The sequence below is a fragment of the Crocodylus siamensis genome, chromosome 2 (genome assembly GCF_052110815.1).
Source record: "Crocodylus siamensis isolate JL-2025a chromosome 2, ASM5211081v1, whole genome shotgun sequence".
Lineage (NCBI taxonomy): Eukaryota > Metazoa > Chordata > Crocodylia > Crocodylidae > Crocodylus > Crocodylus siamensis.
The window spans coordinates 151,370,097-151,393,969 of record NC_143396.1 but is presented as its reverse complement, the minus strand read 5'-3'; the positions used below and the strand labels follow the sequence as shown (position 1 = coordinate 151,393,969).

At 42.0% G+C, this 23,873-nt stretch overlaps 1 protein-coding gene across 9 annotated transcripts in view; it reads right to left on the bottom strand.

Annotated features, from left to right (window-relative positions):
• PDLIM5 (PDZ and LIM domain 5) overlaps positions 1-23,873 on the bottom strand; it is a 190,460-nt gene that overhangs the window by 42,437 nt on the left and 124,150 nt on the right. The window contains exons 12-16 of one of the 9 annotated variants that reach the window (XM_090037097.1): positions 19,618-19,746; positions 19,036-19,242; positions 17,533-17,619; positions 16,485-16,646; positions 15,562-15,696 (exon numbers count right to left, since the gene is read on the bottom strand). The exons of the other annotated variants lie outside the window; for them this stretch is intronic. Of the exons in view, the coding sequence (XP_089893223.1) occupies positions 15,562-15,696; positions 16,485-16,646; positions 17,533-17,619; positions 19,036-19,242; positions 19,618-19,746 (720 nt within the window). The remainder of the gene's footprint in view (positions 1-15,561; positions 15,697-16,484; positions 16,647-17,532; positions 17,620-19,035; positions 19,243-19,617; positions 19,747-23,873) is intronic. 9 annotated transcript variants of the gene reach the window in all.

The following is a 23,873-nucleotide window of genomic DNA, read 5'->3' as shown; positions in this document are numbered from 1 at the left end:
CTTATTCTACTTCCACCTTCAGGACCAAACACCTGACAAACTGCCATTAACGTGTATTCTTCCTGTGTGCCCTTGTACAAGAGCAAGAATAAGAGAATTCTTCTGGATTATCAGCTCTTCTTATACAAAGCAAGCTTTATTAACTACAACATTAGCAAAGTAGAGCCAGTTTTTCACATAGTGCCAATAAGTACAACTGATTTCAGTCTGTTAGACCCCAACTTGCTACAGCTCAGAATCTAGCTCAGAAATGTTAAAAAAAAAATATATCTTTTCAAAGTAAAAAATCAATAGGAGCTGAAAACAATGCATCTTTCTTTATTATAATACGTGGTGTCTAACTGGGGCCATGTGCTGCTGGTGGAGTGGTGAGAAAAGGGGGTACATGCCAGTTTAACTAGCAGGGACAGGATCCTGGGGACTGCACCCCAGTGTGTGCCTCAAGTGGTATGTGAGGTGCCACGTTTAGGCCCTGGCATCACCTGCAGCCCCCAGCCACACTGAAGTTAGACAATCCTGTTATAATATCCTATCTTGAGGATGTATCAGATAGAAAAGAGAAAAGATCCACTGGAAAAACTTCAAAGCTGCCTTTCAGCTGCTGCTTTCTGTTTGTTTATTGTGGTCAAAAGTACGGTGACAGATAAGGTCCAGGGTAGTGACACTCTCAGTGTTGCAACTGTAATTTTTGAACACATATTTTGTGATAACTGGTGTTTTTGCCAAAGCTTTAATTCCTAAAATTACATGAGATTTACTACTTCCATTTAAAATGTTTCTAGTTCTCATGGTTCCAGGAAAAAGCCTGTAAAGGACAACAATAAAGCTAAAAAAATCCTGGCATTTAAAAAAATCTCCTGATAGTTAAGCCAGTTCTATGAATGCCTGAGTTAGGAGTATTGCACCTGGGATGAATATTTTGTGTATGCATGCATGAATGTGTGTGTGGAGAGACAAAGCGTGCAATGGTGGCACACACAAAGCATGTGCATGCGCAATGGTAAAAATTTGCCAAGAGGAAAGTTTTAAAGTAATTGAATCCAGCAGAGGGAGCCTTATAGCCAATCCTCAAGACAGAACTGAGTATATATAGAGAGTTTAGTTTTTGTCTGAGAGAACATGAAATCATTACCACATATATTTTTAATTTGGTATAATTTGTGTGTCCATACCTTTAGGCACCCCTTCTTGTCTATTCCTATCAAATTGGAATTAAATATGCTCCTGTATGTTCTTAGAACTGCCAAAACCCTTCCTTTTCAACTGTTTATTTGACATGCTACTGCTGTCTGCCGATGCTCTCCATCTTAGGTTTCCCACTTAGGGTAGGGACAGGCATTCAAAAAGCCAAAGCCTGAACTGGTTCAATCTTTGCAAGGTATTCTTTAATCTTTCTGGGCAACAAACAGGAAAAGCTGGCTCCACTCCTAAACAGTAATGATTATGGGATAACAGAGACCTGGTGGGACTCCACCTATGACTGGACCGCAGGTATAGATGGCTACACCTTGTACAGGAGAGACAGTGTTGCTAGAAAAGGTGGGGTATAGCTCTCTATGTGAAAGAATGTGAATCCCATCAAAATCTGATGGCATTCAATGCCAAGAAATGCAAGGTGCTCTACTTTGGGAGAAAGAACCCACACCCACTTATAGGCTTGGCAGCACTACGCTAGCACTGCGTCTGAAAGACACTTGGGAGTTATGATTGACCACAAGATGAACATGAGCCACCAATGTGACGCTGCAGCTGGCTAAGCAAACAAAACTCTGGCTTGCATCCTCCAATGCATCTCAAACAAGACCCGGGAAGTCATCCTTCCACTTTACTCAGCCTTGATGAGACCACAGCTGGAATACTGTGGCTAGTTCTGGGCTCCACAATTAAGAAAGGATGTGGAGAAGCTCGAGACAGTCCACAGGAGAGCCACGTGAATGATGAGGACAAGAGAGCAGGCGTTACGAGGAGAGGCTGAGAGACATGGGACTTTTCAGCCTGGAAAAGCGTAGGCTCAGGGGTGACTTGGTGGCAGCCTATAAGTATATAAGGGCTGCACATCAGGAACTAGGTGAACATCTGTTCACCAGGACACCACATGGAAAGACTAGGTCTAATGGTTACAAACTCTTGGAAGACCATTTTAGGCTGGACATAAGGAAAAACTATACTATTTGAGTCCTCAGGGCCTGGAATAGACTGCCCCCAGGAGGTGGTGCAGGTACCTATTCTGGATTCCTTTAAGAAACACTTGGATGCCTATCTTGCTGGGATCATTTGACCCCTGCTGACTGACTGCTCTTTAGGCAGGGAGCTGAACCCGATGATCTTGCTAGGTCTCTTCTGGCCTTAATGTCTATGACATCTAGTTTAACCTGCAAAAACTGAACCGATTTGGAAGTGAATAGACATTCACTTTTGATTCTGGAAATGCAGGCACATGGCTGCAGTGCCTCAGACTAGATGCCAGGGGGGCACTAGAGCCCCCTTCCCTTCCTTAGTAGCCAAGTATGATTGTAGAAGGGTTTAAACCTCAACTCTGGCCTGCAGGGACTCCAGTCAGGCTGGGCCGGGGGGGGGGGGGGAGGGGGAAGTAGCTCTTGCCAGGCTTGTCCCCAAGGCCAGACACTGGCCAGGGCAGTGCCTCAGGTGAAGGGGGCTGGGGTGGGCATGGAACCCCACGCTGGGGTCTGCCCCGCTTTCACCCTGCTCCTGCTCCTGCTCGGGTGCCAGTGGGCCTGGCTAGAACTGGCCAGCATGGCCCTGTTATGTGCCCAGGGATAGAGGTGAGGCTGCAGTTGCAGCTGGAGGGCTGAGCTAAGCCAGCCTGCACATGCTGTTCAGGGCAGATGCAGATGGGCCAGCCTGAGCTGGGCCCTTCCCAGCATGCTGCAGCTTGGGGTAGGGCCATGGAGGCTATGATGCTCCTAGTTCCCTGTGCGCAGGCCGGGTGGGGCTGTCATGGAGCCACAGCTGGTGTGGGCTGGGCCATGAGGGCAGGGCCCTTCCCTGCCAGCTGTGGCTCCATGAAAGCCTGCCCTGGCAGGATGGGCAGGGGCTGGCCAGACAGCGGGCTGCCCAGGACAGCTTGGAGGTGCTGGTGGGCCCTGAGCCTGTCAGCTGCACTCTACACCCCCGGTCCTGTGCAGCACCTGGCGACTGCAGCCACATCACAAGCTGTGGGCTGGCCAGGGCCAGGCAGGCTGTCTTGCCCCTCCCTGCTCCTTTTGCCTCAGAGGGCCATGCCACGTCCACATCTGCTGTCTGAAGGAGGCAGAGCAGCTCAGCCCAGGGCTGAAAAACATGCTGAGATGCTCGGGGACTCAGGTTTAACTTAACCCAGGAAGGGGTCTGGGACAGAAGTTGCATAAACCAGTGTGACCCAAATCAGTTAAGTCTGATATTACATTAAACCAAGTTTATCTTAAATCATTTTGGCCATTTTGAAACTGGTTTATGTGTACTGAACTTATGTTCTGTTAAAAGTTTAAACCAGTTTCTGATTACTTAAACTGGCTGATATGTAACTTCTATCCCTAGGCTTAAAGGTTTCCTGAGGGGACATTTTCAGCTGCACCCTTCCCAAGAAGATCCCACTGCCACTTACTAAGGACTCCCAAACAAGGAAAAGAAAGGACATGTAAAGTTTGTCACCAATATACTCTATTTTGTCTCTTTATAAGAGTTGGTAGTGGTCATTTAGGATTAAATACTTTTTAAAGTTTGACACCAACTTCCACTTTTCATACAACCCCTTTTCTTCCTATCATGTAACTGTAATTATTTGGATCCTTTATTATTGACTCATACCTTGCAGGATACCATGGGTCTCTTACAGCCAAAAATCAGTAAAAATTAATACTTGGATAACTTATTAAAATATTGTATGGTGGTGTGTATTAAATTTATTTTTTCTACAATATTACTTCATTTTCCATTGCCCAAAGACCTATTTCCATCCCTTTGTTTAAATAAATAAATAAATAAAAAATAAAAAATAAAATAAAAATCTGCTGCCCAAATACCACTACCAAAATGATTTTAAGGCATCCTTAGAGAAGTATACTTCTAAAAACTACAGTGAGATGAAGGTATAAAGAGGTTTCACCCTTCCTTTATTTACTGTAGGGCCCAATATCACCACTGTTCACAACTTTACTGCTACAGCTAACTTTAAGTTGACATGGAGAATTTTTTTTTTTAGCAATACATGACTTAGAAATCTTATTTCACATATTTAAAAATAAGATCAATTTACTATTTGTTAAAATGCCAGAGCTGGACACACACATACTTATAAAAAATACTAAATGGGGTTCAAAGGAAAGGAGTAACTAGTGACACTAGCAAGGAAAGTACCACACTAATGATCAGTGTTCTAATTATAGACATTGTACTGATGAATGATGAACCTTTCAGTTTTTCTTTTTACAAGATCTAAACCAGGACTGCCAACAACGTTGAGGATGATTTACCATATAATCCTACATAAAAATATTTGAATCATCAGTTTTAATCCCATTTTTCATATAAATAACTTATTTTTATCCCTTAGGAAAATAATTCTCCCCTTTTCAGTGCTTTCAGTAATATCTATTATATGTAAGGGAGTTTTCCATGGTCTACAGTTGATATGGTTATTGAACTTACCATATACCAGCCCTGGAAAAAAACCTCCTTTTCAAAACAGAGACACATTTCTAGAAGTAAAAAAGAATCACATCCCTTCAGAGAAAGATGCCATTGCATTTAAAACCTGATTGATTTGCTTTAATCAGGGTATTTTCAACACTTAATACAAGAGCATGCAGTCTTACTGCTTTTCTGTGAGGCTGGTGTATCTAAAACAAATTAGTTGAAAAACTAAATAAATTGAAGGCTGTTAAGAAACAGATAGCTACTGTAAAATTAAGTTCAAGGCCTCTGTCATTATCTTTAAGGTGCTCAGTGACCTGGGTCAACCTACAAAAAGGTAACCCTAAAGCCCTCTGCATGTGCAAAGGAGTGATGGATGGGATCTAATGCATGATCCACACAGTCACTCCTCCTGCCATGACACACATGGCAGGAGGTGTGACTACTGGATCACACACTGGATCCCATCATGCCATATTGCCAGTACAGGGGGAAGCCCAATCCTGCACTGGCAAGAAGCAAGCTCCTGCAGCTGGGAGCTCTCTCAGTTGGGTCCCCCAACAAGGCTGGGGACAGCAGCTGCAATCCCCAGTTTCATGCACCCCTGAGGCATCTGCACGTCCCAGCATGGTGCACTGGTGCAGCTGGGAGCCCTTTCAGGTGACAGGGCTCCAAGTTGCAGAGGAGACACTGCTACATGTGCAAAATAAAGCTCAATAGTAGCTAGCTATAAAGTCAATATACATTTTTGAGGTTTAACTGTATATCTGGTTGGGGCTTTTAATGGCGTGACAGCTACTTTGCTGGTCTCAAGGTAACTGAGCAATTAACAAATTAACTGCATGATACCCATAATGTGTATAGGGGGCCAAAAGCTCAGATGAAGATTGTGAGCAATTACCCCAACAGAATGTTTTACTATAAGGGTGAAGTTAGTCGGTGCAGGAGACAAAACAAGCTATCAAAAAACTCAACCACTACAAACCAAATACTACACCATGCACACAATTCTTTTAGGGGTAAGAGCAAAGACAGAACTCACTACATTTGACAGGTACTAGTTGTACTGCATAAACCACTAGAAAGTGATATTATGCTAGTAAACAATGCATATGAATTTAAAGAGAAGAGAAAAGAACAGTTTAACAGAACTGATTAAGTGCCAAACAAGCAGAAGCTTCTTCAGAATTGCTTTTGGATCTCTGCCATGAAAGATTAGACAAATGAAGAAAAAGCTGAGAAAGGGCCAAAAGCTATTTAACCAGGACTTAAAACCACTTAACATTGGTAAATTTTTATAAACTTGAACTACAGTAGACGGACTGAGAAGTTTAGCTGAAAACTATAAAAACAAATAAGCACCCAGGCATTAAGGATGGAGACTGCTTTCACATATCTTCCTCAGTGGAAGTGATTCTCTCTACCTGCACAGGGGTTGGCAACCTAATGTCTATGGGACAGATCAGGCCTGCAGAGCCAATGGATACAGCCTGAGGAGTGGGTTTTGCCCATGCCACAGCTAGGAGATTGGGGATTTGGTAGCAAGGTGCTGTATGAGTGTCTGTCAGGTCTTAGCACTGGCTTGCCTCAAACCTGGACTGCGTTATTCTGGTCTGCTGTCAGAAAACATTGCTGACCACTCCCAGTATGCAGGCAGCAATTGCTACCTGTATGAGAAACATTTTGAAAATGATACTCAAATCCAATCTTTTTTTTTTTTTAAATTAAAAGCATGTACAATGGTCCTAGACAAAAGTGAAATGTGTTTGTACAACTCCTAGATGATAAGGAAGTGCATAAACCTAAATTAGAACTGCACATGCTTCTCTGCACAAACCACTGTGGCTTGATTCAACTTGCACAAAATATTTGTTACAAGCCTCAAGGGAGAACACACCATAAAAGGCACTTGATACAAGGCTCCTTTCACTGAAAGTTCTACCATTGGGGTTAGCTGTTTTGATAATCATTGCTGCAAAAATAAGATATTTATTTATGTGCAAACACAGTAGTAACTAAAAGTGCCTATGACTTCATTTTTTCCCCAGTTATGCACGTAACTGTATTACCAACCAATTTTCCAAAGGAGACAGCTAATTTAAAAAAGCCCTAACAATTTCATAGAATGAAAACAAAACTGCCTTCTGATATCATGTCATTTAAGTTTGCTCTAGTATTTTCAGTCACAAAGTCGAGGTTTCTAACACTGCAGTAGCTATTTCATGATGCAGAGGGATGTTACAAAATCTGAAAAAGTTGTCTCCTTTACCACCAGCAGTTTACTTTTTAATAATTAACGCTTTCTCCCCCTGCCACTCCCCAAACCTGCCATTTTACCTTACTCCTGAAGAAATGGTTTCTTCATGAGTAGCATTTTCAAGGGAGTGAACACTCTTTTAAAATATGAACATTTCAGATATATGCCTGTTCCTCTACTACAACCGGTCTTCCACTTTTCTACATCCTTATTCCCTCCTGCACTGAGCTTGGTTAGATTTTCTGGATCTTTGTTTCTTACATTCAGCTGGAACAGGGCCCAACCTCTGGTCTGTGAGCCAGAACCATCCTGTGGGGTTCCCTATGCAACCAGAAATTCAGTGACAAGGGAGCAGTGGCAGCATGAATTGCCACAGCTTCCAGATCCAGTGCACAGAGCGAGGCTGGAACCCAGTAAATGGAGTTGCTCTGCGGCTGGATCTGGTGTGGCAGACTGTACTCACAAACCAACCCTGGGTGCTGGCTGCATACTAGATCCGGCCTGCAGACCTGCTCTGCATCACTTATCCAATCCATAGGGCTGGAAGGGTGAACACTAGGGTTGTGCGAAACACCATTGTTTCATTTCAATGTCCATTTCGCTGGTTCAAAGGGACAGTGTTTTGTTTTGTTTCATTTCATTTTGAAGCACTATTCCATTTCGTTTGGTCAAAACTGTTTTATTGTTTCAATGCTTTTTGATGGTTTGCCCATAGGCTATAATGGGGAATCATGAAAATGCCTAAATCGTTTTAATTTCTTGCTTGATTTAGATGAAAATTGTAGGGAAGGTAGCCCTTTCTGAGGGCACAAAGCCTGCCAAGTTTCAAGGAAATAGGTGCAGAAGTTTCTCAGAAATCACACCTCAAACTGGAAAAAGCCAAACTCGTGACACGTGCTGGCAGTAGCATCTGGCATTCAGATCTGGGGGCCTGCACCCCCGGGAGGGCTGTGGGGTTGTGCTAGACCCTTCCTGGGGTGTGGGCCCCTGGATCTGTGCGCCAGATGATGTGAGGTTGCTGCTGCCACTTGGAACCAGCGCTGGGTGCACCCTGCACCCAGCACCAAGGAAGACTGATGCTGCCACTGGCAGCAGTGGCAGCCTCCTGTCATCTGGCCCGATGGCGGGAGGCAGGGAAAAGCCAGGGCTGTGCTTCAATTGGCTCTGCAGCCCCATGGAGCTCAGCCTGGCTGCCATGGGGCTGCAGAGCCGCTCGGAGCGCAGTCGTGGCTCTCCCCTGCCTCCTGCCATTGGGCTACTTGAAACTTTCGAAATGTTTCAAGTGCCCTCGTTTCGTTTCAAAGCTGTTTCAATTTTTTTATTTCACTTAGATTTCACTGTTCCTAGCTCAAAACACCATGAAACAGCTTTGAAATGAAACACTCAGTGAACTTTTGCATAGACCTAGTGAACACCGCAAAGTTCAAACAGCAATTCCCAACTACGGTGGTGTGGCGTGCCAGGGCACCACAAGAACCCCTCATGGATGCCACAAGGCAATTCAACTGCCTTATGCATAGGGCTGTGCCACTCATGCTCTTTATGCTTTACGGTTCTTCCTGATTTAGAATGATCAGAGGAGAGATGGATTGTGCTGTAGCCCAGTGCAGTTCTGTTTCTAGGAGATGTTATGCAAGGTCAGACTGACAAGGGCTGCAGAGAATCCTGATGGAGGAAGAGTTTGTGTACATCCCACACTCCTTACTGGACTGGCTGTGCAGAGGATACATGGGGAGTTTACCTGGAGGCAGCATCACCCAGCTGAGAAATTCTAAGCATATTGAGCACAATGGTGGTTCTCAGCTGGGGATACTGCCACATTCAGAGAAGTGGTGGAGGGGTGCTTTGACTCTGCTCTGAAAAGGTTGAGAACCACTGCGTTAGAAGATAAAAGCAGCAAGTTGGTTAAAGACCTAAGTGTACTTCTAATGAGTTCCCAAGGACAGTCTTCAGGAATTCTGCATTAGTAGGCACCAAAGAAGGGACAAAAACCAGAACAAAACAAAAATACCTTTTTAGTTAAATCAATTAGAAATCAAATCCATCTCTTTTGGAGAAGACCTATACAGAAATTGTACTGTTACTTATTCCCAGTTGAAGAAATTATTGTGAATCAAACTAATTTCTTTAGCAGTGCTCACCAGAGGACCATATAACAAGCAGCATGGGGTAGAAAACTCACTTGAATTTTAACTGAGATGGAGTTCACATGCTTATAGTAACAAATAAAAGTTTTTTGTATCATACATAGTACTCCTAGACTGACACATTTGACTAACCACAATGTTCTAGGCTTGGATAGCAGCTGCCTTCATTAAAAGACAATGCATGTACAAAGGTTATTGGCACAGTCTTCATACTGTATCTGAACTCTTCAAATGACTGAGCATATTTTGCTTGCTGTTCTTTGTTAGCATGATTTGTTGAAATCCAGTGCATTTGGTGCATTATATATCTCATCCAGTGCATTTGGTGCACTGGATGAGATATATAAAGTTTCTGGAGGTGCAACTGTAAGATCCAGGAATGGTGATGGTTCTGTTGTGGGGTGCAGTAATTGTGGGGGTACTGGAGATATGTTGGCAGCTTTTGCATTTTTTGTCACGGCATGGTCTGGATCCATTCAGAGTGTTTTGGGCTGTAGGAAGTTTGCTTCTGGTGATAAGGTTAGCGAGGTTCAGTGCTTGTTTGAATTTACAAAACACTTCTCACAAATGAGCCTATGAACCTCACTTCATGAAACTCCTAGGTACAAAAACTCATGGACTCAACATAGACATTGGATTTATGACACACTATAACCTGCCTGACATCTGACGCCCCAGGTACCTCTCCACTTTTACCTGCTACATTCCCCCCTCCCCCTCCAGCCTGTCTCTCACCCCTGACACCCCAACTTACATTTTCACTGACTAGCTTTCTTGCATGCATACCAGCCTCTGGCTTCTTTACTATTCATTCCATCCAGGACGAGCACATACACCAACTGTAGATGCTTCCTCAGCCTGATGAAGGGATATTTAAACCTCAAACCTTGCTAAGATTTATTAGACCAACTGAATAGTTGGAGAAATATAAGATATCAGGCTGACCCAAATAACCTTGCTTGCTATGTCCTTAGACCAACATAGCTACAATCTACACCCCTTAACACACACAAAAGATACAAGTTTTGCTTTTAACAGTTTGAGGGCTGCACAGAAAACCCTGCACCTATCTTCTTGAAACTTAGCAAGCTTCATGCCCTCAGAATGGGCTACCATCTCTGCTATTTTCATCCAAATCTGCAAAAAAACCCAAACTGACAGTTATAGGTATTTTGGCGATTCCCCATTATAGTCTACGGATGAATCACCAAATTGGTTTCGAATCTTTGAATCTGATTCTCCCAAATCGAATTGGGACAGTGACTTGAATCACCAAATTGAATCACTGCCTCCGAATCAGCCAAATCTGAAACTGAATTGATTGAATACTTGCTGCTTTGCACAGGCCTAAAGGGCAGGACCAAGGCTGTGGGGAAGGGCAGGCACAAACAGGGGATGAGCTGTTTGATCTCTCCACATCACCTGTCTCCACACTGCCTGTCCCCCTGCAGTGCAGGGGGTGCTAGTGAAATAAGATGACCCTCCAGTGATTAGATTCCATACATGGAAAAGTATAACAAATTTATAAATTTTCCATGTGTAGAATCTAATTATTGAGGGGGTCATCTTAGATTCAAGTTAATATTGTAATTTAATAAAGAAGTAGATCTTCCATTGTAACATGCCTTTACTGCTTAATATTTAATTATGAATCTAAAATACAATGCAGACAATGTTATAAGCAGATGTAAGAAACACTTCATAAAATACTACTAGTGCTTTATAGTTAGAGGGATACTTATATTAATATAGAGATGGAAAGAAAGATGTCCAATAATGGGATGTTATCAAAGCACTTGCCTTAAATATTCTTTGCAATGTCCGTTTCAAATAAGTATTATTTTACAGCCGAGTAATCTGAAATACAGATATCTGCAATGACTCATCTGAAACCACACAGCAAAATTTGGTTGTTGAGAACAGCCCTAGGACCCTGACTCTCTAACATCTGTTCCAATTACTAGATGAAAGCAGGTAAGAAATAGTATCATGGAAGACATTTTTTACCAGCGGGGATATATACATAAACTAAACACATAAAGAACAGGATTAAAGGAAAAAGGCAGGATGCTGAACAGGGTGACCATACATTTCAGTTTGGCCAGGAAAGTCCCAGATTTTGTTGGCTGTCCTGGTGCCCTAGCCAGTTGCTGATAATGGAGAATGAATTCCTGGACTGGCACCACCCTGCCCTCACTGCTCAGCTTGGCTTGGTTCTACTTGAGCAGCAGATGGGAGGCAGGGCTGGAGGGAAGGTGCAGCATCTGAGATTTCCTTAAAAAAATATAGGCACCCTACCTATGAATCTTAGTAAAATGAGAAGGGAAAGAGGCATTGCTTAATATAGGCAGGTGAAACGTGTGTGTTTATTATACACTTGAAAGAAAATTAGCTGCATGTTGTGTGGTTTCAAGAACTTGGAGCAAAACATGGGAGAAATAACTGAGACAGGTTTTGTCCCCCTTCTTGCCTCCCCACCAAAACTCCATTTCATTTCTTAGGAAAGTGTTCACATTTCAGATTAAAATTAAGTGTTTCTGTGTTGCTAAAGGTAACAACATTCCAACGAATTTTAAGGGAAAAGAACCTGGAGGATTAAAAAATAGGGTGGGTGGAGCAATATTATTCATTCTCTGCTTTTCAAATCAAATTCCATTAACAGCACACATAATCCATATGTAAGCAGTAGTATAAATAGTGTTAAAGCTATTTTTCCCCACAATAAATGTAAACATACCCCCCCAATAAAGCACTACTTTTTATCCTAAAATGGAAAGTTACATTCCTTTCAACTGATAAACACTGGGTGTGCTAGACAAAGGGCACCTACATTGCTGTGACATCACATTTTTGTAGTGTTCTCTTTGAAATGTTGATATTTAGCAAGAGACCCTGCGTACAAGTTCGTTTTAGGAAAAACTCTATTGCTGGGGGTTAAATTCACATCACATTTATGCTGCAAATACCTGGTACATTAAGGAAAAATATATATTTTGGCACTGCTGCATGTGCCAATGGAATTCCAGCACTCTAAAGAGAAGCCACTTAAATATTGATATAAACTTTATGTAACAGTGCTACAGCAACAGAGCACTTCATAGCTGGGGAAACAAGAGAGGAATAGTTGGGAAGAAAGTATTGGGATATTAAGGAATGACCTAGGGCTGGGTGAAAATTGGATGTTTTTCTTGCTGGGGTGATCTGACCCCAGCTGACTTCCTGCTCCTTGGGCAGGGGGATTGGACCCGACGATCTCATGAGGTGCCTTCCAGCTCTAATGTCTATGGATCTATGAAAAGTAATATTAACACTGGATGAAAGGAAGTTGGATCCTCCTACCTTGCTATAGGTATACCATATAGTAAAGTTTAACAGTGTGATCCTTTTGGGGAGTAAAACTAGAATTACAGGGATAAAATAGAGATCCCAAAGCAACCCTATTTTAAAAGAAAACAGCAACATAAGACAAAGCTCTGATTTTGCTACAATCACAACCAGGTTGATCTGCTCCTCAATTATAGGGCTGCAATTACCAAAACAGAGAAAATGTATTCCTTCCATGAAGTAAATGAATTTAAGATGGATCCAAGAAACACAAAACAAAGCTCTGGAAGCTTATCCACATAACTAAGTTGCAACTATTCCTTTCCTTTCTCCTTGGTTAAAGACATACTGTTTCTATTACGGCTGAATGTTGCACAATAATCATCCATATATGATTACAATATATATAGTCTTGACAGTGCTGTTTATGTTTTCAAAGTTAATTACTCAGATCTGCTGATTTATTTCCTTAAAAATCTAATGACATGGTTAAATCCTCTATCACAAATCACTGCTTCTACAATAGTTTAGCCTAAAGAAGGAAATGTCTTTAATGACAGTAATTTGATCTGAATAATTGTTCCTTCTTCTCCATTATTCCTGCTCTTCCAAAATGTTTTGTGAAATGTAGGACTGTCTTATGTGACCTTTTCCTTTCCAAAAAGTGATAATGTTTTGTTTCCATCTACTGCCTCATTATCCATGTTGGCCCAACTTTTTTAGGAATGCAGAAAAAATTCAGGGCAAGACACAAGTGCTCAAAAAGTTCTGTATTCTTATTAGGCTAATGATCAATTTTTCTTTTCATTATGCTGAACTAGCCCTCAAGGTTATAGATTTTGTACACTGTTCAGAGGTATAATCCTGTTAACTTATATTTTGAAAATATTTTGATTTGTGTACAATCTGGGACATTTGTAAGAAACTCTTCGTAAGCAAATTATACAATAAAATAGTACCTAAAAACCACACTACTGTCAGTCAGCACACATCAAAATCTGTTTGCATACCTCAGAACTGCCAGTCTTAAAACAATATTATTAATTACAGCTTACTTCAAATTAAAAAATAAACAAACACAAAGAATGGTCTAACTCTTTAAAAAACTGAAAATTTTCTTTAAGTTGTTTTAATCAGGATTCCCTGCTCCCTTGACTTAATTTGAATCTTTTTTGGGGGACAGGCCACTAGTCTTGGGGACAAAAGTAGTGCCATGCCTCTCCATAACCTTTGCCTCCCTCACTGAGTGGCTTCCTAGGTTGCATCTCTTAAGGTTTTTCGGTTACTCAGCAACATAACATTCAAACACGCTTTCAACCTCAATACCTACTCTAAAGACTTCAATACTTAAGCATTACAGTATCTCTGTATAGCTACTACAGTAATGGGGGAGGAGAAGCTAACCTAAGACTCGACTGGAGGCAAGGGAACAAAGCTTCTTTGAAAGAGAGAATACCAGGGTATTCACCCAAGATGACTGACCACAGTCAAGTTCAGATGTCTAACGGGAACATGGACTATGTCTCTGTGAGAAAAGTTAAGACAGACTTTTAAAAGGAGAGAGTCTTCCACGTTCATTAATAAGAAAAAAACCCTAACAAACTTTCAGTGTCTGCAACTTGAGTTATCTTGAGTTTACATTCCTCTTCATATCTGTTTAAAGCTTACAATAACCAAAACTCACTTGCTGACATGGGAGAGTGGAGAGCCTCACAGGCTACCCTTAAAGGGGAGATTTCTTTGTACAATTAGGGATTCTTTCTCCACTAAGCCTGCCTCTTATCTTTGATGAAGAAAACCACTGTGCCCCATTGCCCCTATACCACCCCCAACAGATAACTCCATCAGACTTGCCAACCAGAATAAAAGGGGGGAAAAAAGGATGGGGGGAACAAGGCAGGTGTTTTGATTTTACTGTAGTCAGTGAATTATCTATGAACAACTTAACTTCTGTCTTCATAATTTATCCTGGTAAAACATCCTGCAAGAAGGAAATACAGACATAGGAAGAAATCCAGGCTGTGCAAACACCAATGAAGACACTCTCATTGTCTTCAGTAAGGTAACAGCTCAACCCCTAGCATAAAGATATGACAAGAATACTGGGGAACTTTCAGTGTTTCTGAAAGGCTCTCTCTTTTGGTATACATAAAGAGCACTTCTCCAGGGAGTCAGTCAAAAGGAAAAGTTGTTGTTGATCCTTAATATTAGCTGAGTTACCTTCAGTTCGTCATAATACAGAAAAAACACAATGCTTTAACATATGAAAACTTAAAATAAGCAGTTTCAGGATCTTTTCCCTCCCTCACAGGCCCACAATTTTTACAACCTCCCAAAAGCTGAGTACGCTTCAACCACTGCTCAGGTCTGAATGGACTTTACCCCTCTTCACAACATTTTTGCAGAGATTCTTGAAGAGCTTCATTTCATCTAAAATTTGTCTCTTACGTGTATTCTATCCAAGAACAACACCACAAATAAGTGTAAACTATTTGCAACTCAACTGGAGGCTCCCCTCTAAGATGCTGGCTGAACAGAACTAACAAATCACTCCCATTTAAGGCACCAAAACAGATTTCTGGCTTTGAGAATGAAGTCAGTTACAGACGGAGCCTTTTTCATATGCAAGGAACTACATAGCTGTGGTCAGGAAATGAGAACAAAAAGTCCTGGCACACCTAACAGTTGAACAAAGGGTCTAGACGGAAAAAAACATTTAAATACATTTGCTGCACCCATGCCCATTCTTAGGTTTTACATGTTGAAAGTGAATATTTACAAAAAACAAGCTCTTTGTTCCAACAGCATTTGTAGCATAACATACAGCTTTCTTACTCAAAGGAACACTGTTGTCAATACCTTATTCACACTAAAGATTTCAAGTCAGAGAATATTGTTTCTCCTACAATAAATTAGTGTTCCTTTCTCCATAAGGTTCATTACAAACAGGACTATATATCTTAAAGGCAATCATGACATCACTTAAGAAATATTTGCTTAGTTGGTAAGACTTCATAACTGTTTCAGCAAGACCAAAATGCAGATTAGTTCTACAAAGTGGTTTTAGTAGTAAACCATAATGCTAATACTATACAAAAAATAACATATAATTAAGAACAGGAAGCCAACAGAAAATTTATTTATATATAAAAAATGGTGTTTTATTAGCCACACATTAGTGTCACACATGTCAGACAATACCTCTTATTACTTTTCAACTCCAAAGCACTTGTTGATTTCCTGGAGGGCTTGATAGTTTGCAGAGGAGGAGGTTTACTGATAGGGGTGATGAGCAGGGCATCCAAGAGTGAGCGGTAGACATTAGGATTGGAGAGTCTATCAAGCATTTAGAAAGACCTTGTAAATAGCCAAACAACACTGAAAATTGAAAGGAACTACTACGAACAAGAAGCCTAAGCTTTAAAATGGTTTCCATAATAGTATGGCAAGAGCCAAAAAGTGATATAACAACTTGAATGACCTAAATTTGAAATTATAGTATTTGTAAAATCATGTATTAAAAAAAAATTACAAAAACAATTTAACAATATATCCTAATATAGCCCTCCGCATCCAAGACTCTAAGAACCGTTCACAAATGTCAGGTAATCCTCCCTTCCTATGTAAGGTCAATATTGGCTTTGTTTTTTAGTTTTCTTAGAAGTAAAAGGGAGTAAAAAGTGAAAATGTTATTTGTCCAAAAGTCATGCACCAAATCACCAGCAGAACTAGGAACACAGCACAGCCATCTTGGCTAAACTTTGTACGCTCCTTGGGCACTGTATACATGCTTGTGCTGCCAAAGGTGTTTTAATTCAAAAGCGCACAACCATTTTCTGTGCACTGATGTGCATTTCACTGCTTATAAAACTGCATGTGATGCAGCAGTGTGCATCAGCTTGTGCGTGGAGCAGACCTGTTTAATTGAGTCTGCTCCGACCTGCCAGATCTCCAGAGTGTCACAGGATGAAGAGGTCTGTGTGTAAATGTCTCTTCATTCTGCCACATGTGAAAGCTATCTATTGCCTATTTTGCATCTCAGTCAAACACGTATTTTTGAGCACGAGTTTTATTAACTTAATTTATAAAAATTAAAAAGTCACCATTTTACAGCTGATTTCTACCTGGCCCGTACAGCAACAGCAGCAGATACAGCAGCAGCAGCAGCAGCAGCACTGCTCTTAATTTTTGAGCTCTGTGTGGAAGAAGGAAGAGGAGCAGGACTGGGAGCAAATTTTGGTAGACTCTGCAGTGGATTTTCTGGAAGAACTTTTCTAGTGTGAAAGCTTAATCCCCAAGGGAGACAGACAGAAAAAAAGGAGAGATCTCAACAAAGCAATAGCACAAGAAAAACACTGAACTAACCATTTGAAAATTTTAACATAAGTAATATCCCATATCAATACAAACTAAAATTGATGGGATGATTTCTGTTGCCATCAGTGGGCAATGCATCAAGCTCTCAATGTTACCACAGACAAAATTATTTTTCTTAAACAAAAAAAAATTATCAGCTTTCAGTAAAAGCTCTGAACTTCTTATATCTCACAAGTTTAAATCCCCATCATGCAATCAGCTTAACAAGGGTGAAGGATTGATTTGAACAGAGCTCATTGAAGGAATGGCATGCAGAACATAGATTGGTTTTCCATAACAGCATCAACGTGTATTAAAAGCTTTTCTGTGGTCCACTTCAGGATCAGAATCATATACTATTAACAAAAACACTTTAAAAGACATAGTAAGATAGTGAGTTGGTCAACATCATATGGATTCTCTCCCCCAGTATTTTCCAATTTACATTTTTGTACTCCCTACTCCTAATGTTTTTTTTCCTCCTAATCACTGTATCACATGGGAGATGCATGAGGGGAAAAAAGGAAGAGAAAAAAGGTCCCTCTTGGCCCCCAAACTATGATTTTTAAATGAGAGCCAATAATGTTAATGGTACAACAGAATCCTGCAAAAATATTTGAAAAAAAGAGTGTGACCTGTCAAGATTTTCTACATGACTTTTTCTATTTTTAACCTTTTCCCAGAAATAACCAAACAAAGCATTACAAGGTGCACAATAATACCCTTTTCCTGAACAGCTTGGATTTAGATATGGAACAATAGTCTGAAGTCATGCTTACACCCAACAGTCTGATATACTCATACAATAAACTTTACCTTGTTTGACTGACAGATGATTTAGACTGAAAGCTTGAGACATTAATAAAGGAACGTGTTTCAGAAGTTGGCACTATTGTACCATGCCTGCCCAAAAAGCAGTAAGAGAACAAAGTCAGTATAAGAAAAATGTCGCTATATAAACGTGTAGCATGTTTTCGGCAACACTAGTTTTGACTAGAAGTTGTTTAACCAAATGAGCCTGCCAAGTTTCAAGGAGATAGGCACAGTGGTTTCTGGGAAACTGCACACCTCAAACTGCAAAAAGCAAAACTTGTGTCACTTGCTGGCAGTGGCAGTCTCCTTTCATCCTGCATGCAGATCTGGGGGCTTGCACCCCCAGGAGGGCTGTGGGGTTGTGCCCGACTCCTCCCAGGGGTACGGACCCCTGGATCTGCACTTGGGATGACAGGAGGCTGCCACTGCTGCCTGAGACCAGCGCTGGGCTCAGCCTGCACCCAGTGCCGGGAAGACTGGTGCTGCCACTGGTCCCAGGCAGCAGCAGCAGCAGCCTCCTGTCATCCCGCATGCAGATCTGGGGGCCCACACCCCCAGGAGAGTCCAGCAGTGCTGGGATGGCAGGTTGAGCTCCATAGGGCTGGTGAAGCCTCTTGGAGTGCAGCCCTGGCCAGTGGCTCTCCCCCACCTCTAACTGTGAAGCGAAGCTCCGTGCAGCTGGCGGAGCCACTTGGAGTGCTGCCCACTGGTAGGAGGTGGAGGAGAGCCAGGGCTGCACCCCAACCGGCTCTGCCAGCCCCACGGAGCTCAGCCTGGTGGCAGGACATGGAGGACGAGCCAGTGGCGGAACCACTCAGAGCACAGCCCTGGCCAGTGGCTCTCCCTTGCCTCCCACCACCAGGCTGTGCTCTGAGTGCCTCCGCCACTGGCTCTCACCACCGGGCTAAGCTCCATGGGACTGGCGGAGACGCTCGGTGTGCAGCTCTGGTGAGCACAGCCCAGCACCTGGAGGCTTCGCAGCTCCACGGAGCTGAGCCTGGCAGTGGGAGACAGCCACTGGCCATGGCTGTGCTCAGAGCCAGGGCTGGACTCGGAGCAGCTCCGCCACTGCCTCTTCACCTCCTCTCACCCCCCAAATTCATTTTTCCTGCTACAGCAGTGGGAATGAGACAAATTCAAGCCTCCAATAATTAGATTTGATACCTGGAAAATTATAAGCAATTTATAGATTTGCCATATATAGAATCTAATTATTGGAAGGGGGGGGGGTCATCTAGTAACCCTAGTCAGGTTTATCTTATATTTGAGTAAACACAGTGCATATGCTACATCAGCAGGACTCAGTCATGATTCAAGTGTAGAAACCCTGTTTCATTCAGAGTTAAAGCTGCAACCATTTTGCTACATTTATCACAATAGGAGCACGCAGATCTAACAGATAGACTGTAAAAGCTGATGTGTAATCTTGAGCAGTAACTCTCCCTTCCCTTTCAAAAACAGTAAAGTTAGGTTCGTGCATCTATTTTTTTTTAACGATGTGTGTACCTGTCAGGAAGAGGAGACACCAAAGGTCTGGGTTCCACAGGTTGGATGGAAAAAGGTTGCTCCACTGGCACGACTGCAGGTAACAATGGCTCAGAGGTCTGTGTAGCTACTGTGCACTTATCAGGCAAATACCTCTCCTTTTCAGCTTCTTCTACCAACACGTTTGCTACATATGGAGCACTTGATTCTGCGGAATCAGTTATTTCCCTAGTTGATGTTGATTTGAAAAGAAGTTACTACTAAAGGCCTAAATATGCAGAATTACATGAGATTTGTAGTATTACAATAGGAATTATTTGTTAAATAAAAGGAACACCAAAACCAATAGTTGATACATGTTTCTGATACCTCTGTTTTGTGTTACTGGCAAGGGCAACCAGTGGGGAATCCCTACACTAACAAGATTCACCCAGACTGAAAATGGTTGTGTGAGACAGTTGTTCCAAAGGTTCAACATAGCTTAAAACTAGCCTTATTTAATAATAATGGCAAATTATGGGGATAAGTAAGTAAATAAATCAGCATTCTTCCAGCTTATGATATGCACGAAATACCATACAAACTGTATATTAAAAATACTACCTAGCATAAAATGATGCCGTTTTAGACACTGTAGCTACTCCACTACTGACACTGAAAATCTGAACAAAAGCAGGTGGATGAGGTGCACCCTTAGGTAAGGCTTCCAAAGGACTGTCAAACAAAAGTTTTCTGAAGTAAAAGAAAGCAGAAGCGTAAGTATATACAAGGTATAGGCACAAGGTATAGCTTCTAACTTCATCTGAATACAAATAATTACTTTTAAGTTTCTTAGGTATCAAAAATCAGTCAGAAATCACATACATAAGTATCTGTTAAAGATTTAAATTTGATCTGGTCCTCGGTAATCAGGAACCTGCCACTACCTTCCCAACCCATATACATACATTACATTATATTATGATTATATGATAATATATTATGATCATATCATATTGTATTGTATTAGTATACACATAATTTATAGAAAATTATATTCTTTCCCAAAATTAAATGGGGCACCCTTCCCTAGCAAGTTCCCTGAGCATGACATCTACAGCTACCTTAAGTGCTGTGAATTTAGAAAATTCCGAAGACAGCTTAAGTTTGGGAAAAAGTAAATTAGGGAAATTTTTATCTATTTTCCCCTCATTCTTCAACAAACTATAGAGATGACTGAACTTAAAAATAAGGCAGAAAAATATTTTTATACTCCCATTCCAGTGGTTTTGACCAGCCCTAACAGCCATGAAATATGGAAGGGGAGATGATGCTGTTTATAGTTATAATACTCTGAAAAACATCAAGTGCACTTGTTTTTCTTTGATATAGCTTTTTAACTATGTTTGGATTTATGATCTCATTCTTGGTGGCTTGTCAAATGAAGCAGGTCAGCACAAAAAGGTAAGATGTTTCTATTTCAAAATGTCAGTTTCCCATGACATAGACACTTGCTTTAACCACTTCTCCTTGTGAGGCTATTAAACTTTTCTCATGCGTAAATGAAACAATCTAAGTTTGTTGCTTATAGGTGTGATTTATATTATTTCTTTTACCCAATACATTAGTTACATATTTTTGTGGTTTTCACAGTCTGAAGTTACCAGGGCAACTATTGTGTGTGTGCATGAGGGGTGACCTCTGTGATTTATTTAATAATGCCAAATTTAAACTAATTTCTAAATTAGCTATAAACAGTTTAGCATTAGGAAACTTATATTTATATATTTAAGTAAAAGACCAAAAAATGGCAGCAATTTGGTTTACTGCAACACAACTAATTTAAGATTTTATTAAAGAAGTGAAACTACCACTAAAAAGCCTTATACTTAATCCTATGTTTTAGGCAGCAAGTCTGGCTTTAATTCAGTAATCAATTCCAGATTCTGCATAACCTGTTTAAAAATTTTAAAAAAGCAATCACAGAAGGCTCTTTCCCATTTCGGGTTCAGCAGTGATGCATGCCACTAGTTTCAGCCAAGAAAAAATCAAGTCCAGTAAAAAAAAAAAAAAAAAAAAAAAAAAAAGAATTTATGGCAATCTTTGATAACAAATGCAGGATGCAAATGGCAAAGTTGAGCCTACTGACCCTTGGATGGCTTCTTTCTGCATAGTGAAGTATATAACAGGACACATATCACTTACTCATTGACTTAAGATACTCATGTTTTCTGAAAGACTTTTTGGAAATCAAGATGTATTTTCCTTAAGTGGTGTTTGAGGGAACACCATTATAATGAATACCTTAACAAAAACTGTGAGCTCACTTCAATATGGAACCTGGGTGCCTGTCTCAGCTTGGCCTATGGATTCTAGTAGTACAGACAGTCAAAAAGCCTTAAGCAGGCTGAAGTGATAACCAACTGAACAGACATTCAGTTTTCAATTGGGAAAGGCGGGGGAGGCCTACACTGACCAAGGCCAGTAGGCAGGGGCACTAGAGCATGTCTTCCAGCTTGCTGGCCAATGCCATCCCCTTGCGGTCCCCCCACAGGGGGTTGAGGAGCCCCCTGTCCAGATGCTAGCCCACGTTGGGGGAGCCTCCCTATCCCTGCCACAGACGGGACGGAGAAGGAGTTCTGTGGGCAGGTACCTGCCCATGCAGCCCAACATGGGGCACTGGGGAGCCCCTGCCCTGGGGAGCTTCCCCTTACATAAGCCCAGTGTCCCCCAGCCCAAAGAGGCCCCAGGGAGCCCAGGGGAATTTTCCCCCTTCCAAACCCCAGAGCTGCATGTCTTAGTACCTTTGAGTGGCCTCATGTCCCCGGTCCCCCATGCTGGGCTGCATGGGCGAGCACTCAGCCCAGAGGACTCCTTCTTCCTCCCTCCTGTGGCAGTGGCTGAAGCAATCAGCAGCTGGGAATGGGGGGGATGGGGAGGGAAGAAGGCTGCTGAGGGTCAGAAAGCCTCCACAAGGGCTTCCCCCCACATCCCCACATACTGTGTAGACCCAGGCTAGGGAGGTCTGGGTGTCTGTCCCCTTGACCCCCACTGTCCCTACGAGCTGACAGACACAAGCAGGAGGCAGGCTAACAAGCAAAGGGGCAAGGCAGTCCCTACTCCACTGGAGCAGGCAGAATAGCCCAGGGTTGCAAAACATCCTGGGATGCTAGGGGACTGAGTTAACTTGAATCAGGAAGGGATCTGGGACAGAAATTCAATGAACTAGTTTGACCTAAATCAGTTAAAGTCTGAAACTACATCCAAACAGGTTTGTCTTAAATTGGTTTTGGCTATTTTGGAAGTGGTTTATGTACAATGAGCTTCTGTTCCGTTACAGGTTTAAACTAGTTTCCAATTGCTTAAACCAGTTATGTGTACTTTTGTCCCTAGCCTAGGTCGCAAGGTGTCCCAAAATTAATAGTCACTAAGGTGAACCTGAACCTTTCTTCTTAATCTAGCCCTAAGTGCCAAAGTCACGTTTGAAAATGGGACATAGTCATCTAAATTTTTCAACGGAAGAATTCAAGAACCCAATGAGAGGGAAGGACACTTACACACACATATATATATATATATATATATATATATATATGATAAAATACGAAATCACAGCTCTAGACACAGAATTTTTAATTTCTGGATCTCAAAGTGCTTTAAGAAGGAGTTTAAGGATTTTCCATCTTGCAGTTGGGGAAACTGAGTCAGAGGGAGAAATGACTTGCCCAAGGTTACTCTAACAGGCTAGCAGCATTACCAAGAATTGAACCCAGGATTCTGTAGGGTCTCATTCAATTCCTAAGCAACACTTCCTTGCTAAGAGAAGGCTCCATCATTATGCATCAAACACAAAAGCAACCCCAAACTCACACTGACAATTCTTTCAGTGCTTTCCTCTGAAAGACTTGGACAGATGCCCCCATTTGAAAAGGCAGTCATGCTAGGATTTTTAAAACTTGTATGCATCTGAATGTACAAGGGAAAGAAAGGGGAAGATAGGAGAAGTAAATACCAAAGATTAACAGCTAAAGATTATTTTGCATTATAAATAAATGCTGGACAGGACACTCAGCAATTTGCTCTGAGCTGGAATAGTTTATTAAAAGGTTATATGAAGGGCTTGTGTGCCATAGCAGGGTTCTGGATTCCATGACCAAACTTCAATTTCACCACTTATGTGCCTAGGCAGAATCTTATTCTACTATGCTCGAGTCTCTGGAAAAATGTTAATGCAAAAGGTGGGTAAAGTCTTCCTTGTGGCTTTTTGTGACAATCATAAAGCTGAGAGGAAAGCAAGTTACAGAATCTGATCTGTTAATATTTTTTTCCAGGTTAGAATAGGATTGCACTTAAACATCTTGTAGGTGAAATAGGATTTGAGCCCATGAATCTGGAGGTACCTTTCAGTTCATGTTTCTCCAGATCACAGGTGGGCAACATGATGGATCTAACCAGCAGCCCGACTCCATTTTCCAGAAGCCCCTGCCTGCGTGGCTGGGGCCAGTTTCCATGGAGACCCCAGCAGCAGTTGCACTGTGACAGTATGGGACCAGGGTTTCCATGGAGACCAGCCCCAGCAGTGCTGTCAGGGCTCATTGCAGGGTGCTGAGCTGCTCTGCAGCCAGGCTATGATCTTGTGGTGGTGACAGCATGGTCTGGAGCTGGGGCAGAACTGTGACCCCAAAATTCCATGTAGCCCCCTGTAGCCACCCCTTACAGTGCCACCACGGCACACTGCCTTCCCTGTTCCCAACCACAGCACTAGCCCCCTTAGCCCCGCCCCAGGAAGAGGCTGGCACTGCTGTTACCTGCCAGCACTGCTGGGGTCAGTCTCCACAGAAACCCCAGCCCCCACTATCACAGAGCAGCTGCTGCTGCTC